The sequence below is a fragment of the Syngnathoides biaculeatus genome, chromosome 5 (genome assembly GCF_019802595.1).
Source record: "Syngnathoides biaculeatus isolate LvHL_M chromosome 5, ASM1980259v1, whole genome shotgun sequence".
Lineage (NCBI taxonomy): Eukaryota > Metazoa > Chordata > Actinopteri > Syngnathiformes > Syngnathidae > Syngnathoides > Syngnathoides biaculeatus.
In genome coordinates, this window is record NC_084644.1 from 26,804,114 (window position 1) to 26,821,586 (window position 17,473).

Genomic DNA, 17,473 nt, shown 5'->3' on the forward strand with positions numbered 1-17,473 from the left:
GTGACAGCTGAATAGAGTTCCACCAATTTTCATGCCAATCTCCCGCTCCATTCTTCCCTCACTCGTGAAGAAGACCCCAAGATACTTAAACTCCTCCACTTGGGGCAGGATCTCATCCCAAGCCTGAAAAAGGCACTCCACTCTTTTCCGACTGAGCACCATTGTGTTAGCCATGGAAGTGCTGATTTTCATCCCAGCCCCCTCACAGTTGGCTGCGAACCACTGCATTTAGAGATGAAGATCGCGGCTTGGTACAGCCATCAGAACCACATCATCTGCAAAAAGCAAAGACTCAACACTAATGTATCCAAATTGGACCCCCTCAACGCCTTGGGTGTACCTATAATTTGTTTTGATGGAGCTAATGAACAGATTCGGTGACAAAGGGAGCTGTGGCAGAGGCCAACCGCCACTAGAAACATAATTTAATGTCATTTCTCGAGTATACTGTGTCCTGAAGTATAATGCACACCCCCAAAGTTGACCTAAAAAAAATCAGGAAAACCCTTCTACCAATGTACAGTGCACACCAACAATTTGCTGCTATGCATATGTTCAGAATATTAGGAATGATCTGTATTTATATTTTGTTAGGCTTTTATACTTGTATTGTTTTTCAAAAAACTGTCCGTACTACAATCATTAATAGTAATCATTGTGCATGTACTGATGTAATGGTAATATAGTCTCAGGAGAGGCCACAGGACACGTTTGTCCTGGTCTCTGTAATTGTCAGAACGGAATCCCTCAACCAACTAAAATATATGCTCAGTGATGGCACAACATTTTATTAATACTGGTGACAACACATTACAGTCTGAAAAATAATATGTAACTATTACACACTGTTTAACTTAAACATTTTTTGGATTAAATATTTGTGCATATTGCAGTTTATCCACTACATTACACATCCTTGGCCAAGCCTTCAAAAGAAGCATCTGTCTCATCTCCAATCCGAAAAAGATCCATAGCAGCTACCTTTGGTACATCACTGTCGAACTGATCGATGACTTGGTACAGTTCCGGTGCTTCCTCCATTGAATCAACAGTGATCCTATTTTGCTCCCACAGCATGTCATCCTTTGTGCCATCCATGGCATTTGTGAGGAAACATATTTTGAATCCCAAGAGGTTGAGTTGTGCAGCGCAGCCTCTCACCCTCCGTTTCACTATGGTGTCAGGTGGCTATCAAACCCTAACCCCAACACTAACCCATCATTGTCATAATGATGATAATAATAATAAACATTGCATATGTATTCAATTTATTGATTTCTACAATGATTCAGAGATTGACAATGCTTACTCACATAATTATGAATGAAATATATCTGACATCCCCCCATGTCCATTGAACTCACAATATGCCTTTCTGCACGCCAATCAAGTTGACCAAATTCGCATTAGACCAGCTGTACCAAAGTTAGACGTGGTCTCAACAGGCGTAAGTTTAGATTGACTTTCTGACACTAAATTTTCACTCTTCTGAGCGCATGTCAAAGAACACACTCTTACTGCATAGGAACGCCCAGATTGTTGCTGACAGATCTGCCACATTGGCAAATGAACAAGGGGCCTTGCGCTTGCATGAAAATCAGGATCCGCCAGCATTTGTTCCCTGCACAAAAGTAGCCTAGATAGAAATCGAGCCCAAAGTTGTAATGTTATGAGAAAAAAGTGATAATTACCTCAGAATAAATGAGAAAATGTTTCAAAAAGATAAATGTGGGTTTAGGAGAATTAGAATGTAATATTTTAAAGAAGCAAAGCTGCAGATGTGCCATCCATGAAAATGGAACCTATTGAGCTGGAACCACATTTTCAATATCCAAAATGTAATCAGTTCACATGTTGACATGTTCCTATTATTCCACCCCGGTGGGCAGGCAGCCTTTCATCTCTGCTCCGTTCCAAGTGGGGTCCACTCAAAGACAACGAGACCACCATCATCTTCTACACCAAGCAGATCCTCGAGGGTCTAAGATACCTTCACGACAATCAGATTGTCCACAGAGACATCAAGGTAAGCATATTGAAATAAACTAATTGTCACGTTATAACTCATCCTTGTGAATGAATGTGTGTTTGTTTGCTTTAGGGTGACAATGTCCTGATAAACACATACAGCGGTGTTTTAAAGATCTCTGACTTTGGAACCTCCAAGAGGCTCGCGGGTATCAACCCTTGCACTGAAACCTTTGCTGGTAAGATTTCTCCAAGAGTGCTACAGTTTCAAATCGGATGAAGTCTATCAAATACAGTGGTACCTTGATTTACGCATTAAAGTTGCTTGGTGACCACGGTCATGACTCATATCTCAAATCAGCTATTCCAATTAAAACCAATGGCGATATCTTTAATCTGTTCCAACCCTTCAAAACATCAAAGCTTTCGTAACACGTTTCTTAATAAGAAGAATAGCTGGTGATTTGAGATACGGCACCATGGAACTAAACCCGTACTATTTCGCCAAGTTGACTGCACATCTCGCTCATGTTTATCCATTCATCAATTCAATGAACCGGTTATCCTCACGAGGGTCACGGGAGAGTTGGAGCATATCCCAGCTGTCATCGGGCAGGAGGCAGGTTACACCCTGAACTGGTTTATTTTAAACTTTGACTCAATGGACATCAGCCATTACTTCTTCTAAACATTCACTTTCCATCCAAGACCCATTTTTATGAAATAGAAAGTTGGAAAAAAGGCCTTCACGAAAAACAGAAAACATAATCACAAAACACCAAATACATTTCCCTGTAATTTCACTTTAACAATTTTTAGTGGCCAGATTTGCAAAGTTCATTGTCACCATTCAGTTGGCAGAGTGGCTCGAGCTCATTTCTAAGTCACATTTATGCTTGTAACAGGAGAAACGAGTTGTATTTTGAAAAACTCGTTAACTGGGGCCCAAGCAAGTCAAGGTACTACTACGATTTTATTGATTACGTGTCAATAGGAACGCTACAGTATATGGCACCAGAGATTATAGACCAGGGGCCTCGGGGCTACGGGAAGCCAGCTGATATATGGTCCCTTGGGTGCACCGTCATCGAAATGGCAACGGGAAAAACGCCCTTCCATGAGCTAGGCAGTCCTCAGGCAGCAATGTACAAGGTAAAGACTTTATGGATCATTTTCATTTCCCAACTGATATGGTGGAATTTTAAATATAACATCATGCGACACGCTTTCTTATTATATTAACTGATTGCAATTTCTGATTCTGAAATTAATTACAAGCACAGTATTTAAAATAGGGAGTTACTTTTCAATGAGCCTTAATGCTGTAGTTGTAGTTTTTATTTAGAATGACTTAGCACTTTCTATACTTTTATTTCACGTCATATATATTTTTAAAAATGGATAAAGGTCCCATGTTTTACCCAATCAACTTTTTCTAGTACTGCATTTGAGATGTAAAACTGGCTTCATGTTGCCTCACTAATCACGTGAGATATGAAAATGAAAATCGTCCATGCATTTATGAGTTCTAGGGAAAAGATGTAATTCGAATTTCTTGATCTTATCTATGTCACAAACAAAGATATCCGCCTACTGCCCTGCTCCCGAAGCATTGCTGTAAACAAAACAAGCAATTGTGGTCCCACAAGTGGGTCTCCTACACAGAGGCCACCAGTCAGAGGAAAGGGGGCCTTCTAAACCAGACATGGACAAAGCGGATACAAAACATGGTCGAACAGAAGTAGCTGGCAAAGGTTTTTATTCTGGACACTTATATGACAAAACCAAGGTGTTTTTTTTTTTTAAATGATATTGAAACTTATACAAGATCAATGTGAGAGTATAACTCTATGGACGTCTAAATGGCTAAAATGTGGGACCTTTAAACTTAATTGGTGCCAGCCTATCCAGTTAACATGGCTATTTGACATCTGAAGTTGTCAATGGCAGTGAATGTGTTAAAGTATCTGCCAGTCCATCAAAGTAGAGTACACTCTTCTTCTTCTTTTCCTTTCGGTTTGTCCCGTTAGGGGTCGCCACAGCGTGTCATCTTTTGCCATCTTAGCCTATCTCCTGCATCTTCCTCTCTAAACCCAACTGCCCTCATGTCTTCCCTCACCACATTCATAAACCTTCTCTTTGGTCTTCCTCTCACTCTTTTGCCTGGGAGCTCCATCCTCAGCATCCTTCTACCAATATACTCACTCTCTCGTCTCTGAACATGTCCAAACCATCGAAGTCTGCTCTCTCGAATCTTGTCTCCAAAACATCCAACTTTGGCTGTCCCTCTAATGAGCTCATTTCTAATCCTATCCAACCTGGTCACTCCGAGCGAGAACCTCAACATCTTCATTTCTGCCACCTCCAGTTCAGCTTCCTGTTGTTTCTTCAGTGCCACCGTCTCTAATCCGTACATCATGGCCGGCCTCACCACTGTTTTGTAAACTTTGCCCTTCATCCTAGCAGAGACTCTTCTGTCACATAACACACCAGACACCTTTCGCCAGCTGTTCCAACCTGCTTGGACCAGTTTCTTCACTTCCTTACCAAACTCACCATTGCTCTGCATTGTTGACCCTAAATATTTGAAGTCGTCCACCCGCACTATCTCTTCTCCCTGTAGCCTCACTCTTCCCCTCCACTTTTCTCATTTACGCACATATATTCTGTTTTACTTCGGCTAATTTTCATTCCTCTCCTTTCCAGTGCATGTCTCCATCTTTCTAATTGTTCCTCCACCTGCATGCTCCCTGCTTTCACTGCATATCACAATATCATCTGCGAACATCATGGTCCAAGGGGATTCCAGTCTAACCTCATCTGTCAGGCTATCCATTACAACTGCAAACAGGAAGGGGCTCAGAGCTGATCCCTGATGCAGTCCCACCTCCACCTTAAATTCCTCTGTCACACCTAAGGCACACCTCACCATTGTTCTGCTGCCATCATACATGTCCTGTACTATTTTAACATACTTCTCTGCCACATCAGACTTACGCATGCAGTACCACAGTTCCTCTCTTGGTACTCTGTCATAGGCTTTCTCTAGATCCACAAAGACACAATGTAGCTCCTTCTGACCTTCTCTGTACTTTTCCACGAGCATCCTCAAGGCAAATAATGCATCTGTGGTACTCTTTCTAGGCATGAAACCATACTGTTGCTCGCAGATACTTACTTCTGACCTGAGTCTAGCCTCCACTACTCTTTCCCATAACTTCATTGTGTGGCTCATCAACTTTATTCCTCTATAGTTCCCACAGCTCTGAACATCCCCTTTGTTCTTAAAAATGGGAACTAGAACACTTTTCCTCCATTCTTCAGGCATCTTTTCGCCCGCTAGTATTCTGTTGAATAAGTTGGTCAAAAACTCCACAGCCATCTCTCCAAATTGCTTCCATACCTCTACCGGTATGTCATCAGGACCAACTGCCTTCCCATTTTTCATCCTTTGTAATGCCTTTCTGACTTCCCCCTTAGTAATCATTTCCACTTCTTGGTCCTTAACACTTGCCTCTTCAACTCATCCTTCTCTTTCATTTTCTTCCTTCATCAATTTCTCAAAGTATTCTTTCCATCTATTTAGCACACTACTGGCACCAGTCAACACATTTCCGTCTCTATCCTTAATCACCCTTACCTGCTGCACATCCTTCCCATCTCTATCCCTCTGTCTGGCCAACCTGTAGAGATCCTTTTCTCCTTCTTTCGTGTCCAACCTGGTGTACATGTCTTCATATGCCTCTTGTTTAGCCTTTGCCACCTCTACCTTTGCCCGACGTCGCATCTCGATGTACTCCTTTGGCCTCTCCTCAGTCCTCTCAGTATCCCACTTCTTCTTCGCTAATCTCTTTCCTTGTATGACTCACTGTATTTTGGGGTTCCACCAGCAAGTCTCCTTCTCCCCTTTCCTACCAAAAGACACACCAAGTACTCTCCTGCCTATCTCTCTAATTACCTTGGCTGTCGTTGTCCAGTCTTCCGGGAGCTTCTGCTGTCCATCGAGAGCCTGTCTCACCTCTTTCCGGAAGGCCGCACAACAGTCTTCCTTTCTCAGCTTCCACCACATGGTTCTCTGCTCTACCTTTGTCTTCTTAATCTTCCTACCCACCACCAGAGTCATCCTACACACTACCATCCTATGCTGTCGAGCTACACTCTTCCCTACCACTACTTTACAGTCAGTAACCTCCTTCAGATTACATCGTCTGCACAAAATATAATCCACCTGCGTGCTTCTACCTACGCTCTTGTAGGTCACTATATGTTCCTCCCTCTTCTGGAAATAAGTGTTCACTACAGCCATCTCCATCCTTTTTGCAAAGTCCACCACCATCTGTCCCTCAAAGTTCCTTTCCTGGATGCCGTACTTACCCATCACCTCTTCATCGCCCCTGTTTCCTTTACCAATATGTCCATTACAATCTGCACCAAGCACAACTCTCTCGCTGTCTGGGATGCTCAGAACTACTTCATCAAGTTCCTTCCAGAATTTCTCTTTCAACTCTAGGTCACATCCTACCCGTGGGGCATAGCCGCTAACCACATTATACATAACACCCTCAATTTCAAATTTTAGTCTCATCACTCGATCTGATACCCTTTTCACCTCCAAGACATTCTTAGCCAGCTCTTCCTTTAAAATAACCCCTACTCCATTTCTCTTCCCATCTACTCCGTGGTAGAATAATTTAAACCCTGCTCCTAAACTTCTAGCCTTACTACCTTTCCACCTGCTCTCTTGGATGCACAGAATATCAACCATTCTCCTAATCATCATGTCAACCAACTCCTGAGCTTTTCCTGTCATAGTCCCAACATTCAAAGTCCCTACACTCCGTTGTAGGCTCTGTGCATTCCTCTTTTTCTTCTGACGATGGATCCGGTTTCCTCCTCTTCTTTGTCTTCGACCCACAGTAGCTGAATTTCCACCGACGCCCTGCAGGTTAGCAGTGCCAGGGGTGGGCGTTGTTAACCCGGCCCACGACCGATCCTGTATGGGATTCTTTAGATGAACGCTCATATTTGTTTGGCACAGTTTTTACGCCGGATGCCCTTCCTGACGCAACCCTCTGCATTTATCCGGGCTTGGGACCGGCCTACAGATTGCGCTGGTTTGTGCCCCCATAGGGCTGTATTTAAAGTAGAGTACACAATGGTACATAATATCTGATAATGCCTCCAGGTTGGGATGTTTAAGATCCACCCCAAAGTTCCAGAGTGCATGTCAGTTGAGGCCAAGAGCTTCATCATGAATTGTTTCGAGCCCAACCCGGATGATCGGGCTACGGCAACTGAACTGCTCAGGGACACTTTCCTAACATCATCCCCTCGGAAGAAGCCAAGGGCCCCACAGGAGTATGAACCCGAAGACCCGACTGCTGGTAAGACTGCTTGAATATACTCACTGACTTGTCAGTGCTGTACATAATCACTAATTTTGCTGCCTTTTCCAGGTGACTACCAGCGGAGCCTCTCAGTGCCAGTCTTGTCAATCTTTGTGGAGGACACTGACTCCTACTCGGATTCAATTGACCTATCCTGCTCATTGGACTTAAGGAGGACCCAAACCATCTTTACAGCGAACCCCATCTCGGAGAGTCCGCCCGGCAATGGTCACTTCCTGCCGTGAGTTACAGTACATTACTGTGATATATGTTTCATAGTCCAATGATAATACATTTTTGAAATTCTAATATGTACATCCATAAAAGCGGCACAGTGGCGCAGCTGTAAAGTGTTGGCCTCCAAATATTTGCACTCACATCCATGCCTATGGGCAATTTAGAGTCTTCAATTAACCTAATATGCATGTTTTTTAAATGTAGGAGTAAACCTCTTTTTTTTTAATTTCATCTATCAATTTTTGATATAGCACTTCAGTTTAATTCACTAACATTACATTTTTATAATGCCTTTAACGGCAACGGCTCTTAATTGGCCTTGTTCATTTACATCAGTGATCTGTCTGCTATCTGTCCAGAGTGCCGGAGGACTCGGTGCTGGACATGTGTAGCCCAGCATCTACAGATGAGAACATGGGCATGTTCTTGCTGAGGAAGGACAGTGAGAGGAGGGCCACGCTACACCGGGTGCTCACTGAGTACATCGCCAATGTTGTGGTCAACATACAGGAAGCCTTACCACAGGTACACCAATGTACTTCCTCAGGAGAGTGTATTCTCCAAAGTAGTAAGTTCTCATTGTCAGATCTAGAAGCCTTTTAATTTCGTAGCATTTCCGGCACATGGCGTATTGATCTGATGTTCTTAAATCCTACAAAATATTGAGTTCTTTAAGGACAGTCTGATGCGTTCCATTTTCACTTATTGAAGTCTCAAGTTTGCAACGTTTTAGAAAAAAGAACCGCATTAACAAGGTTGCTGAAATTGCAGATTTCAAAGTGGAATTCGGAAAATTTTTAACCCTCTACTAGCCAGAATTTAAAACCGTCAAACATTCATGGAAATCTGTTGTTGCAGTGCAAAACCAATTATCCTGTTTGAATTATCCTCTGAGTTTTCACATTGTTACACGCTCAACAAACTACCAGTGAACTTTAAAAATTTACCTTTACTTTTTTTTTGTCAAACAAGGAGGTTAGCCAAGGTAGACGAGATCCATTCTGCTCTATTCTTTTTAACCGAAAGCCTGAACTTTCAGAGATGTTGAAGAAGGCTTTTGATTAACAAGACCATCTGACCCACATCGCATGCTACAATTGATGTATTAAATACAGTAGCTGTCATTGCTTAGTTCATGAAAACCAACTCATTGCTTTCCGCTCTTGTCTTCACTATCTTTGACACAAAATGAAAGAAGACTGTCTGCACCAATCAGACTCGGTTCTGACTTGGTTTTCTGGTTCTCCTCCAACAGTTTGAAAGGTCATCGCTGACTTCGGAGCACATCACTGAGCTGGTTTGCTGCCTGCGGGCCAACATCTGTTCACCAGACAAGAAGCGGCTGGCTAGCAGCCTGCGCCACCTTCGATCCGCGCTACTTTCTGCCGCCATACCTCTGAACGGCCTGCAGGCGGTCCTGTTTAGCTTCCAGGACGCAGTAGGTTGACTGGATGCAGTGGGGAAAGCTTTTTGAGTGTTGAACATCTGATGATCGATCGTCTTCTACTTTGTACAGGTGAAGAAGGTGTTGAGGCAGCAGCAGGTGAAGCCGCATTGGATGTTTGCCCTCGACAACCTGCTGAGACAGGCAGTGCAGGAAGCCATCACTGTGCTACTTCCAGGTTACAATCCGCTTCAAATAATCATTTAGAATACATGGGTGGCTAGATTTGTTTGATAAACAATATACAGTATAACCTTTTATTTCCACTCCAGAGTGATACTTGCCAATTACTTGATTTCTCTTCTGTTCCTATATTTCTTGGGCTCTTGGTCTTCTGTTGCAGCAGATCTTTTGGCTAATTCCATTTTGTTGAAAAGGTTCTATTTTTGGTATTTCTTTGATTGAAAAGGTCTGGGCGCAATCAAGCTTGGGGGTGATCAGTGAAAATTAACCCAAAAATGTGATTAGCCACAGCTCATTCATGATTTAAGAAGGATACCATTGCTTTTTTTCACATAGGACCAGGTATCTTTTTTCTACTTAAAAAAAAAATCGCCATTGAAAAACAGCATTTTATGTTTACTTGGTTAGATTTTTCTGATATTAACAGGTGATTAATGATTTCAAACATTAAAGTATATATGAATGAAAGTTTTAGCAGGTATTTCTGAATTTGTAAATGTAAAGTAAATGGAATCAGCTCTTTGTCTTTTTACCTGAGTCATCGGTCAACGTTGAAGGACAGTTTGAAAAGATTGTCGTGAATATTGGGTTTGGATTGGTTGGGCTCATCTGTCGGTCCCCTCCCAGAATTGAAGCTCCAGTTGCAGTCGTCGTTCGAGACAGAGGACGCCAGTCCTGAAGAATCAACGCCTGAAGTGAACGACGTCCAGCAGGAGGAGAAGAAGCTAGCAGCAGAATACCAACGGTCCAAATCGGGCGACAAGTTTTTTGTGCCGGCCAGCCCGACGGACGCCATACTAGACAACAACTGCCCGCTTAGTGAAGAACTCAGGGACCTCAGACTAGAGACCAGAAGGTGAACCACATTTTTTTAATGTTGTCACATGAGTATGAATTTCATTTTTTGTGTACTTTTGTGTTTGAGGCTGCTGAGGCTGCTGAGTGACAAGGAAAGGGAGTACCAAGATCTATTGAACGTGTCAGTGCAGAAGAAACAGGAAGACATCAACGCTCTCAGGAGACACGTTCCAGGTACGTTTGTTTAAAATTCATGTTGAGCCATGGAAAGGGAGTTCCATTCCTAATTTATCCAGCGCACCACTTTACAGCCGATGGTAGATGTGTACAGTATTGTTCTTGTCACTTGTTTGGAAGTTGGCAACAAGTATAACAGTATACACCTTTATTTGGCATTTAAGAAAAATACTGTATCCTGGTGATTTATTTTTACAGTATTTATATACATTTACTTATTGTAATTATGATTTTACTTGTTTTTTTTTTCATGTTCATATTTAGTATTTTAAAATTTTAAATGAGTGGTATTTTTTATTATTTCATAGAAAAGGGCTGGACATTACACAAATGACTCAGTACACTTCTGTGCTCTGTTGAGCATTGTATATGTTATTTTATTTATTGGCATTTATTATTTTATTATTTTAATTGGATCATAAACAATAAACTGAGGGGAAAAGGAGAAATATGTGCTGGTTTTCATATGTCACGAGTATGTTATCTTGCATTTTTTTCACATCACAATATATACCTGTATTGCAGGGGTAGAAAAAAATGGTAATGCCATTTTTTCCTCAAGATCATGCAGCCTAATATTGGTCTGAAAAAAAGTGGCATTGAGCTTTCCTAGTGGGAAATATTCAGAAAGAGTGTGCAGTTATCCACCTACTTTGTAAATGTATACATAAAGATACAGTTGTTGCGACAGTACATGAAGAAAGCACAGGAGGTTTCCAGGCATGATTGACTTTTTGCAATATTGAATGTCTTGAATGTTCATTTATTTTCACAAAAATATCAATATTGACCTCCACTGGACAAAAAACCCCACCTCAGTTAACACATTCTTTCAATTTTATATTTTGCAAAAATCCTCCTCATGGGCCGGTTTTGGCCCACGGGCTATAAGTTTGACACCCCTGTTAATTACATGATTTTGTTTTCTCATTTTTTAACTACGTAGATGACGGCTGGACTGTGCAGAAGACCTACGACCCGGATGTGAAGGACATGGTCAGCTGGCTGGAGAGCATCCCAGTTGATCGGCAGACTGTTGAGAAGGTGACTTGATGCATTTGATTCCTCCATTTTCAACTTCATGTTTATTCCCGTTGTACGTCATTTTTGTTGATGCGCAGTTGGTTGCCCATCAATTCACGTTGGACTGTCTCCTGCACATGGCCTGCAGGGACGACTTGATGTACTGCGGAATAAGGTAAGCTCATATTCATTTTCATATTAAACCCAATACAAAATCGCCAAGGCAACACGTTCTTGTTTTTTTATTCCATTTTTTTTTGCTCAGATTACTACATAATTCTCATAAAATCACATTTATTGTTTTACATTTGCTCTTTTAGAAGTTAAGACTATTTAATGATATTGAGACTATTATGTTTTTGTTCACTAATATAATTTTTTATAACTTTTTTCTCATGGTATTATAAATTGGTCATAAAATTCTTTACATTATTCTTTTCAGAATTTTAAGTTTTTCCTCAGAGTATTATAAATTACGACAATGTTAAGCTTGTAGCATTGTTTTTACAATTTTCCCTGGATTTTTACCCAACATTTTTACATGATATTGCAAATTTATTCATGAACATTGACAATTTATAAATTAATAGCTTTTTCTCATAATTTTAAAACATATTATTTTTACAGAATATTGCAATTTTCTGTCTAATAATATCATGTATATCATAAAATTAGTACTTTTCCCGGGAATAATACAACTTTTGCTTGTAATATACAGTATTTGTAAAATTATTATTGAAAAGGTTTTTGTAACAGTATAACATTATTTGTAAAATTTAGACCACTTGATTGGAAAATATTTTATTTATTGTCCTTGTTGTTTTTCTGAATCTCGCAACTTTCTGTCCCCGCGATGTTTTGTTTTTTTAGAGGAGGCATGCTGTGTCGCATGTGGGCCGCCATTATTGCTTACAGGAAATCTGAGCGTGGCAGTATGTTGGACCAGGACAGCCATGAAGTTCCACTTTGACACCTCACCGGCCCTTTAGTACACAGGCGGGACCTGTTTCAAGTGCTACCACGGTCATTTACTTATATATATTTCAATGTACATACGAAATATGTCTCAGGGATTTTTTTTAATAGTCACTATTCGCTTCACTATTGACTGTTTTACAAATTCTTACTGCATTTCGTGGTAACAAATAAACTTTTAGCATGCTGGTGCTGTGTCACACAATGATAGAAAACTTAAAAAAAAAACATATTATTCAGCGTGCATCCTATGTCGGGACTTTAGGTGGAAATCCCCTGAAACTTAGCAATTTTTGGTCTTCACAAGTGCATCAGCGTCATTTAAGTGTTGCCAGTGCACCCTCCTGTGGAAAAAAATTAGACACAAGTCAGTTTTATTGAAAAATAGCAGCAAATGAACACATTTGTCAGTTCATTGTTTGTCAGTTGTTGGACCCCCTGATAGGGCGTTTCTAGCCGAGGCTGTATATTTGACACACCTGATTTAAAGACCAAATCCCTTGTACAGGGCAATCTTGCTAGCATGCATCCTAGAGACGCTCTATCTTTTCTTGATGCGTTCTTATTCAGGTCCATTCTAGGTTATAGGACTGAGTAGAAAAGCTGCAACAATGAAAAAAGACCTGTTATAAAAAGACATTATATATTGTCGGATATTTTGTTGTGCATTCTAAGTAGTATGCATTTATTCTGATTCTGATTCAAATCTTAGTTGGGTACAAAAAAACTATTTTTAAAAAAATGTCTTGAACCTCATTTTTAAAAATTATGTAATTTAGGATTAGGTTAAGGTTATAAACTCTGTTTAGAGTGACTTGCATTGTAAGACATTTTTTGAATGTCATGATATAGAATAAGAGAAGGTAACATGCATTCTTAGAAAGGTGAATCCAAGATACGTTGCATGCCAAATGGGGTGTAACCTAGGTAGGGGGCATCATTTTGACATAAAAAAAAATTGCAAGACATCATCTAATTTGTTCCAGCCCAAAAACTAAATTACACTTACTGTGCTTATCAGTGTGTGGTTAAAAATAAATATCGTGCAATACAGAAAAAAGTGAAAACACACTACTTTAAAGAAATGATACACTAAAAAAATATGATTGGTTCCGTTCGCCAATTTGATGCGCATTTCTTTTGAGCATTTTTTCTTAATTGCCTCACTCACACTATCACCAATGAGCACTTTCTCAGTTTTGTTAGTCTAATAAAGAGCACAACCCCACCCAACCAAACAAACAATACACTGCCTACCTTAGTTGTATTGTCTGATGCGCAGTTAATGATGGTTCCACAATGCTCAGCTCTTTCTGGCTATCTATGAAAAGTACTTCCTAACACTGCTGTATTTTTAGCGGGTTCCCTTTCTATCTTGAGTGTATGCTGACTCTTTAGCCCATTAATCACTTTTTTAGAAAAAGTTCCATGTGACTAAAGCGCACCTCTTTCAGTCTTCATTCATAATGGGGCGGCTGCTGGTTTCATCTGATTGTCTGAAAATACATCGAGGCAGAACTTCTGCGTACGCCGAGAGCTATTTTGTCATGATTATGTCAACATTAACTGTTCTTTTTATAATTAATGAGATTGTACAAATAAATAAATAACAATACTGTAAATAATATTTTTTGACAAAAATAAAATGATTTCTGACTTTTTTTTATGATGTCAACCAGAATCTCTATTAGATTTGCAATTGAATGATCTCCGTCTGCAAAATATTGCCACCAAGGAACAGTCAAGTGGTTTTGATTTTACATGCAAGCGTTATGTCCAGAGTCAATGATGGTCTCGCTCTAGAGTTGAGTAGAAGCACAATCTAGATCCTTCCGTTTGTCCATACCAAGACCACTCGCAAACTGAAAATAACACATAGCTGGAGTTAAGTTTCCAAGGAAAATCCATCCATCGATCCATCCATTTTCTTTGCTGCTTATCCTCACAAGCGTCGCGGGGAGTGCTGGAGCCTATCCCAAATGTCAACGGGGAGGAGGCAGGGTACATCCTGAACTGTTTGAAAGCCAGTCGCAGAGCACATCGAGATAAAACAACCGCACTCACAGTCACACCTAGGGGCAATTTAGAGTGTCCAATTAATGTTGCATGTTTTTGGTAGGAAACCGGAGTGCAATATGCAATTGAAATAAAAGTCAAGCAGGTTGTGTCTTTTAGTGTTTAAAAAAAACAAACCCTCTAAGAATAGGCAGTCTGATCAAGGATGCACCCTACCCAGGATACACAGTACAAACCAACACACCCACCCGCTAACTATTTCAATCCCGGTACTTTTTTCTCTATTGCAGTTTTTCAAGATGATTCTTGTGACTTAATTTTAATCACATGGAGAGATTGTTTCTCAGGACATTCCAATTTATTTCTCAAGCAATATTATATTGTTGTTGTTTTTGCTTTTGTTGCCTAAAGTGTTCCTTGTAAAGTCCAGATCCTATTATGGTTGTATTTGGTCTTTATGGCTGCTTGTGTGTGTGTGTGCGTGTGTATGGAAGCGGGTGGGTGGTGGTGGTGGTGGTGGTGGGGGGGGGGAGTTGGTGGGGGGTCAGGGTCTGTCAGTGAGTTTTTGTGGAGATTGGGGACACCACACCGGGAGGTCCCCCATTATCTGGGATTAGTAACATCACCCACATCCACATCAGATCACACAACAATCATGGCATTGTTTTGAACCTGCACCACACAACAAAATCTGTCCTCCTTTATTGTTTTACACTCGAATTTTTCTTAGGAAATAGAAACAAATGTTTCGGACACAAAAACAAAAAGTTCTACATGCCTGGTTTATATGTCATCTTTGTACTGTATATGTGTGCAATGTGAGGTCATTGCACCCGCCGTCCTTCCTTAGTGATGGCAACACTTGTCTCCATGTTGGAATCTTCACATGACTCACACACACGTCCGTGTGCACGCACACGCAAGCTGACACTATAGCAACATGTTGGCATGTCTCTTGCACTGAACAACTTTATAAGCTTCTTAATTCTTTGTAAGGCACTTGTTGAAGAGTACCGGTTGTGTAATTATCTGACTCTAAATTACATCTTACCATACGTCATGTCATTTAATAGCTTAGACGAGTGGTGCTCAACCTTCTATACACCGCCCACTGGTTTAGAGTAGGCCTTTTTTTGACAGACCGGCTGTCAAAGTCATTGGCATTTGCAACCGCGCCATTTTACAAGGTTCACGTCTCTGGTATCTTTTGGTAAGCATCGACACATATTCAGAAATATTTCTTCCTGTTTGCTTTTTTCTTTCTATCTATCTATCTATCTATCTCTATCTATCTATCTATCTATCTATCTATCTATCTATCTATCTCTATCTATCTATCTATCTATCTATCTATCTATCTATCTATCTATCTATCTATCTATCTTTGTTATTTCAAATGTGATCATGTAAGATTTTTAGATTGGGTGTGGGCCAGAATCTCTCTGTGTGGTGTGGGAGTACACCACACACGTAACGATCAAAACACTTAAATTGATGTTTTTTTTTTTTAACTTTATTTGTGGGGTAAAATCCTCTGTTAAAGAGTGGAAAAACTTTGTGTGAACCAGGCCTTGTGTTCAAGCTGGCATTACATCCAAATGTGATAGGCGTGGCTACACGGCTTCCTATAAACACGAGACCACACGTAATGCACCGGGCCATTGCGCAACTTCAGAACTGGTCTTCCAAAGTATATACGTACAGACTGTTATCAGTATTTTGACATTTTAAAGTAAAGCTTTACATTGTTGTAGAAATATTATGTCGAATACATCATGTCTTAAAAGAAGTCTGACTATACATCATAGCCATCATGCACCCTATTTAGCACGCACCCTACTTCGGATGCACCACAGCTAGATGCTTCATTATGTTATTAAAAATATTACTGTACATATTAATAAAAAAAGTATTGTTGCTCTACAACACATAAATGTATCTTCAGATGTATAAAAAGTTTCGTTATCCATCATGTCATTTAAAAAGGTAGGATACTTGTCTCTTCCTGTACATTTACCAAGGTCAGCTTGAAGTATGTCACATGACCAATTGTCAGCTATGATGCATTTAACAACCATTCCTCATCATCACTATGACACATACATTTAATCTTACTGACTTTAATTAAAACGACTCATCTCTGTGCATCTGTGTGTGTGTGTGTGTGTGTGTCCAAAGCGTGTTTATTGACCTAAACTAGACTTTTCTTTATTACGTTTTAAGTCATGATTGATAGCGTGGTGGGCGATTTGTAAGCACATCTGCCTCATAGTTCTGAGGACCGGGTTTAGAATCCCAGCCCTTCCTATTAAAGGAATATAAGAGTTTGAGCTTAAAGTAGTTCATTAGATGTTGCTGCATCCTTTGTATGAAAGTGTGAGACTGTAAAGTGCTGAGTGTGTGACTGGTGGAACGAAACAGGGTATGTGGTGCAAGAATGTGCAAGAAGGGAATGTTTTAGAACAGACGGTGCTAACTGCAAGGATGGTGCGGAGACGAGAGGACTCAGAGGCAGTTGGTGGAAAAACTACTGTCAGGAAACCACCACCAGGAGGAGCCAGCACGCGGGAGGAGTCGGGCCAACATCCGGCGGACCAAGGGAGACCAATGAGAGAGCGCCAAGGATACCTGCAGGAGACACAGAACCAATAGTGAATTAGTAGATTGTACTTTAAAATTGTTCTGGGCAACTCGGATGTAGAGTACGTCTGCTGGTGGCAACAGAGACGTACAGGGTTGTAATGAGAGGGACCCGAGACCCAGGTGTGTGTTGAAGGAATAAATCCACTCGTGTGTGAAAATGCCGGCTTCCTGATACCTTTCTATTGCAGAACGAGCGCGCGTATGGTTGGATGAGTGGCAGTTGGGTAAGGTAACAAATTGGAGTCAGATTACTAACTTAAGTTTATGATGATTTAGAAATAAAATTCCAACACTATGTGGCGTTGCATGTTCTGCGTGTACCTGGGTGGGTTTCCTCTGGGTACTCCGGGTTTCTCACGCATCCCAAAACATGCATGAATTGGAGAACCTAATTTTTTAAGTGTGTTTGTGAGTGCGACTCGTTTGTTTCTGTGTGTCCCGCGATTGTACCCCGCCTCCTGCCTGGAGTTAGCTGGGATAGGCTACAGCACTCCCACAAACCTTTGTGAGGATAAGTGGCTCAGATAATGCATGGATAGATAGTTTGCGATGGTCTTCAGAC

At 40.8% G+C, this 17,473-nt stretch overlaps 2 protein-coding genes across 3 annotated transcripts in view; both read left to right on the forward strand.

Annotated features, from left to right (window-relative positions):
* si:ch211-1i11.3 (mitogen-activated protein kinase kinase kinase 5) overlaps positions 1 to 14,676 on the forward strand; it is a 34,208-nt gene extending 19,532 nt beyond the window's left edge. The window contains exons 16-28 of the mRNA XM_061818916.1: positions 1,890 to 2,026; positions 2,102 to 2,207; positions 2,963 to 3,120; positions 7,154 to 7,352; positions 7,425 to 7,596; positions 7,952 to 8,117; positions 8,848 to 9,030; positions 9,109 to 9,214; positions 9,847 to 10,075; positions 10,145 to 10,251; positions 11,201 to 11,298; positions 11,376 to 11,452; positions 12,148 to 14,676. Of these exons, the coding sequence (XP_061674900.1) occupies positions 1,890 to 2,026; positions 2,102 to 2,207; positions 2,963 to 3,120; positions 7,154 to 7,352; positions 7,425 to 7,596; positions 7,952 to 8,117; positions 8,848 to 9,030; positions 9,109 to 9,214; positions 9,847 to 10,075; positions 10,145 to 10,251; positions 11,201 to 11,298; positions 11,376 to 11,452; positions 12,148 to 12,247 (1,838 nt within the window). The 3' untranslated portion in view covers positions 12,248 to 14,676. The remainder of the gene's footprint in view (positions 1 to 1,889; positions 2,027 to 2,101; positions 2,208 to 2,962; positions 3,121 to 7,153; positions 7,353 to 7,424; positions 7,597 to 7,951; positions 8,118 to 8,847; positions 9,031 to 9,108; positions 9,215 to 9,846; positions 10,076 to 10,144; positions 10,252 to 11,200; positions 11,299 to 11,375; positions 11,453 to 12,147) is intronic.
* Positions 14,677 to 16,937: 2,261 nt separating this feature from the next.
* Positions 16,938 to 17,473, forward strand: part of map7d1a (MAP7 domain containing 1a) — a 77,851-nt gene continuing 77,315 nt past the window's right edge. Inside the window, exons 1-2 of one of the 2 annotated variants that reach the window (XM_061820951.1) lie at positions 16,987 to 17,031; positions 17,100 to 17,135. In XM_061820951.1, the coding sequence (XP_061676935.1) occupies positions 17,010 to 17,031; positions 17,100 to 17,135 (58 nt within the window). In that variant the 5' untranslated portion in view covers positions 16,987 to 17,009. Of the gene's footprint in view, positions 17,032 to 17,099; positions 17,136 to 17,473 lie in introns of both variants that reach the window. The other variant, XM_061820954.1, reaches the window with a different exon arrangement.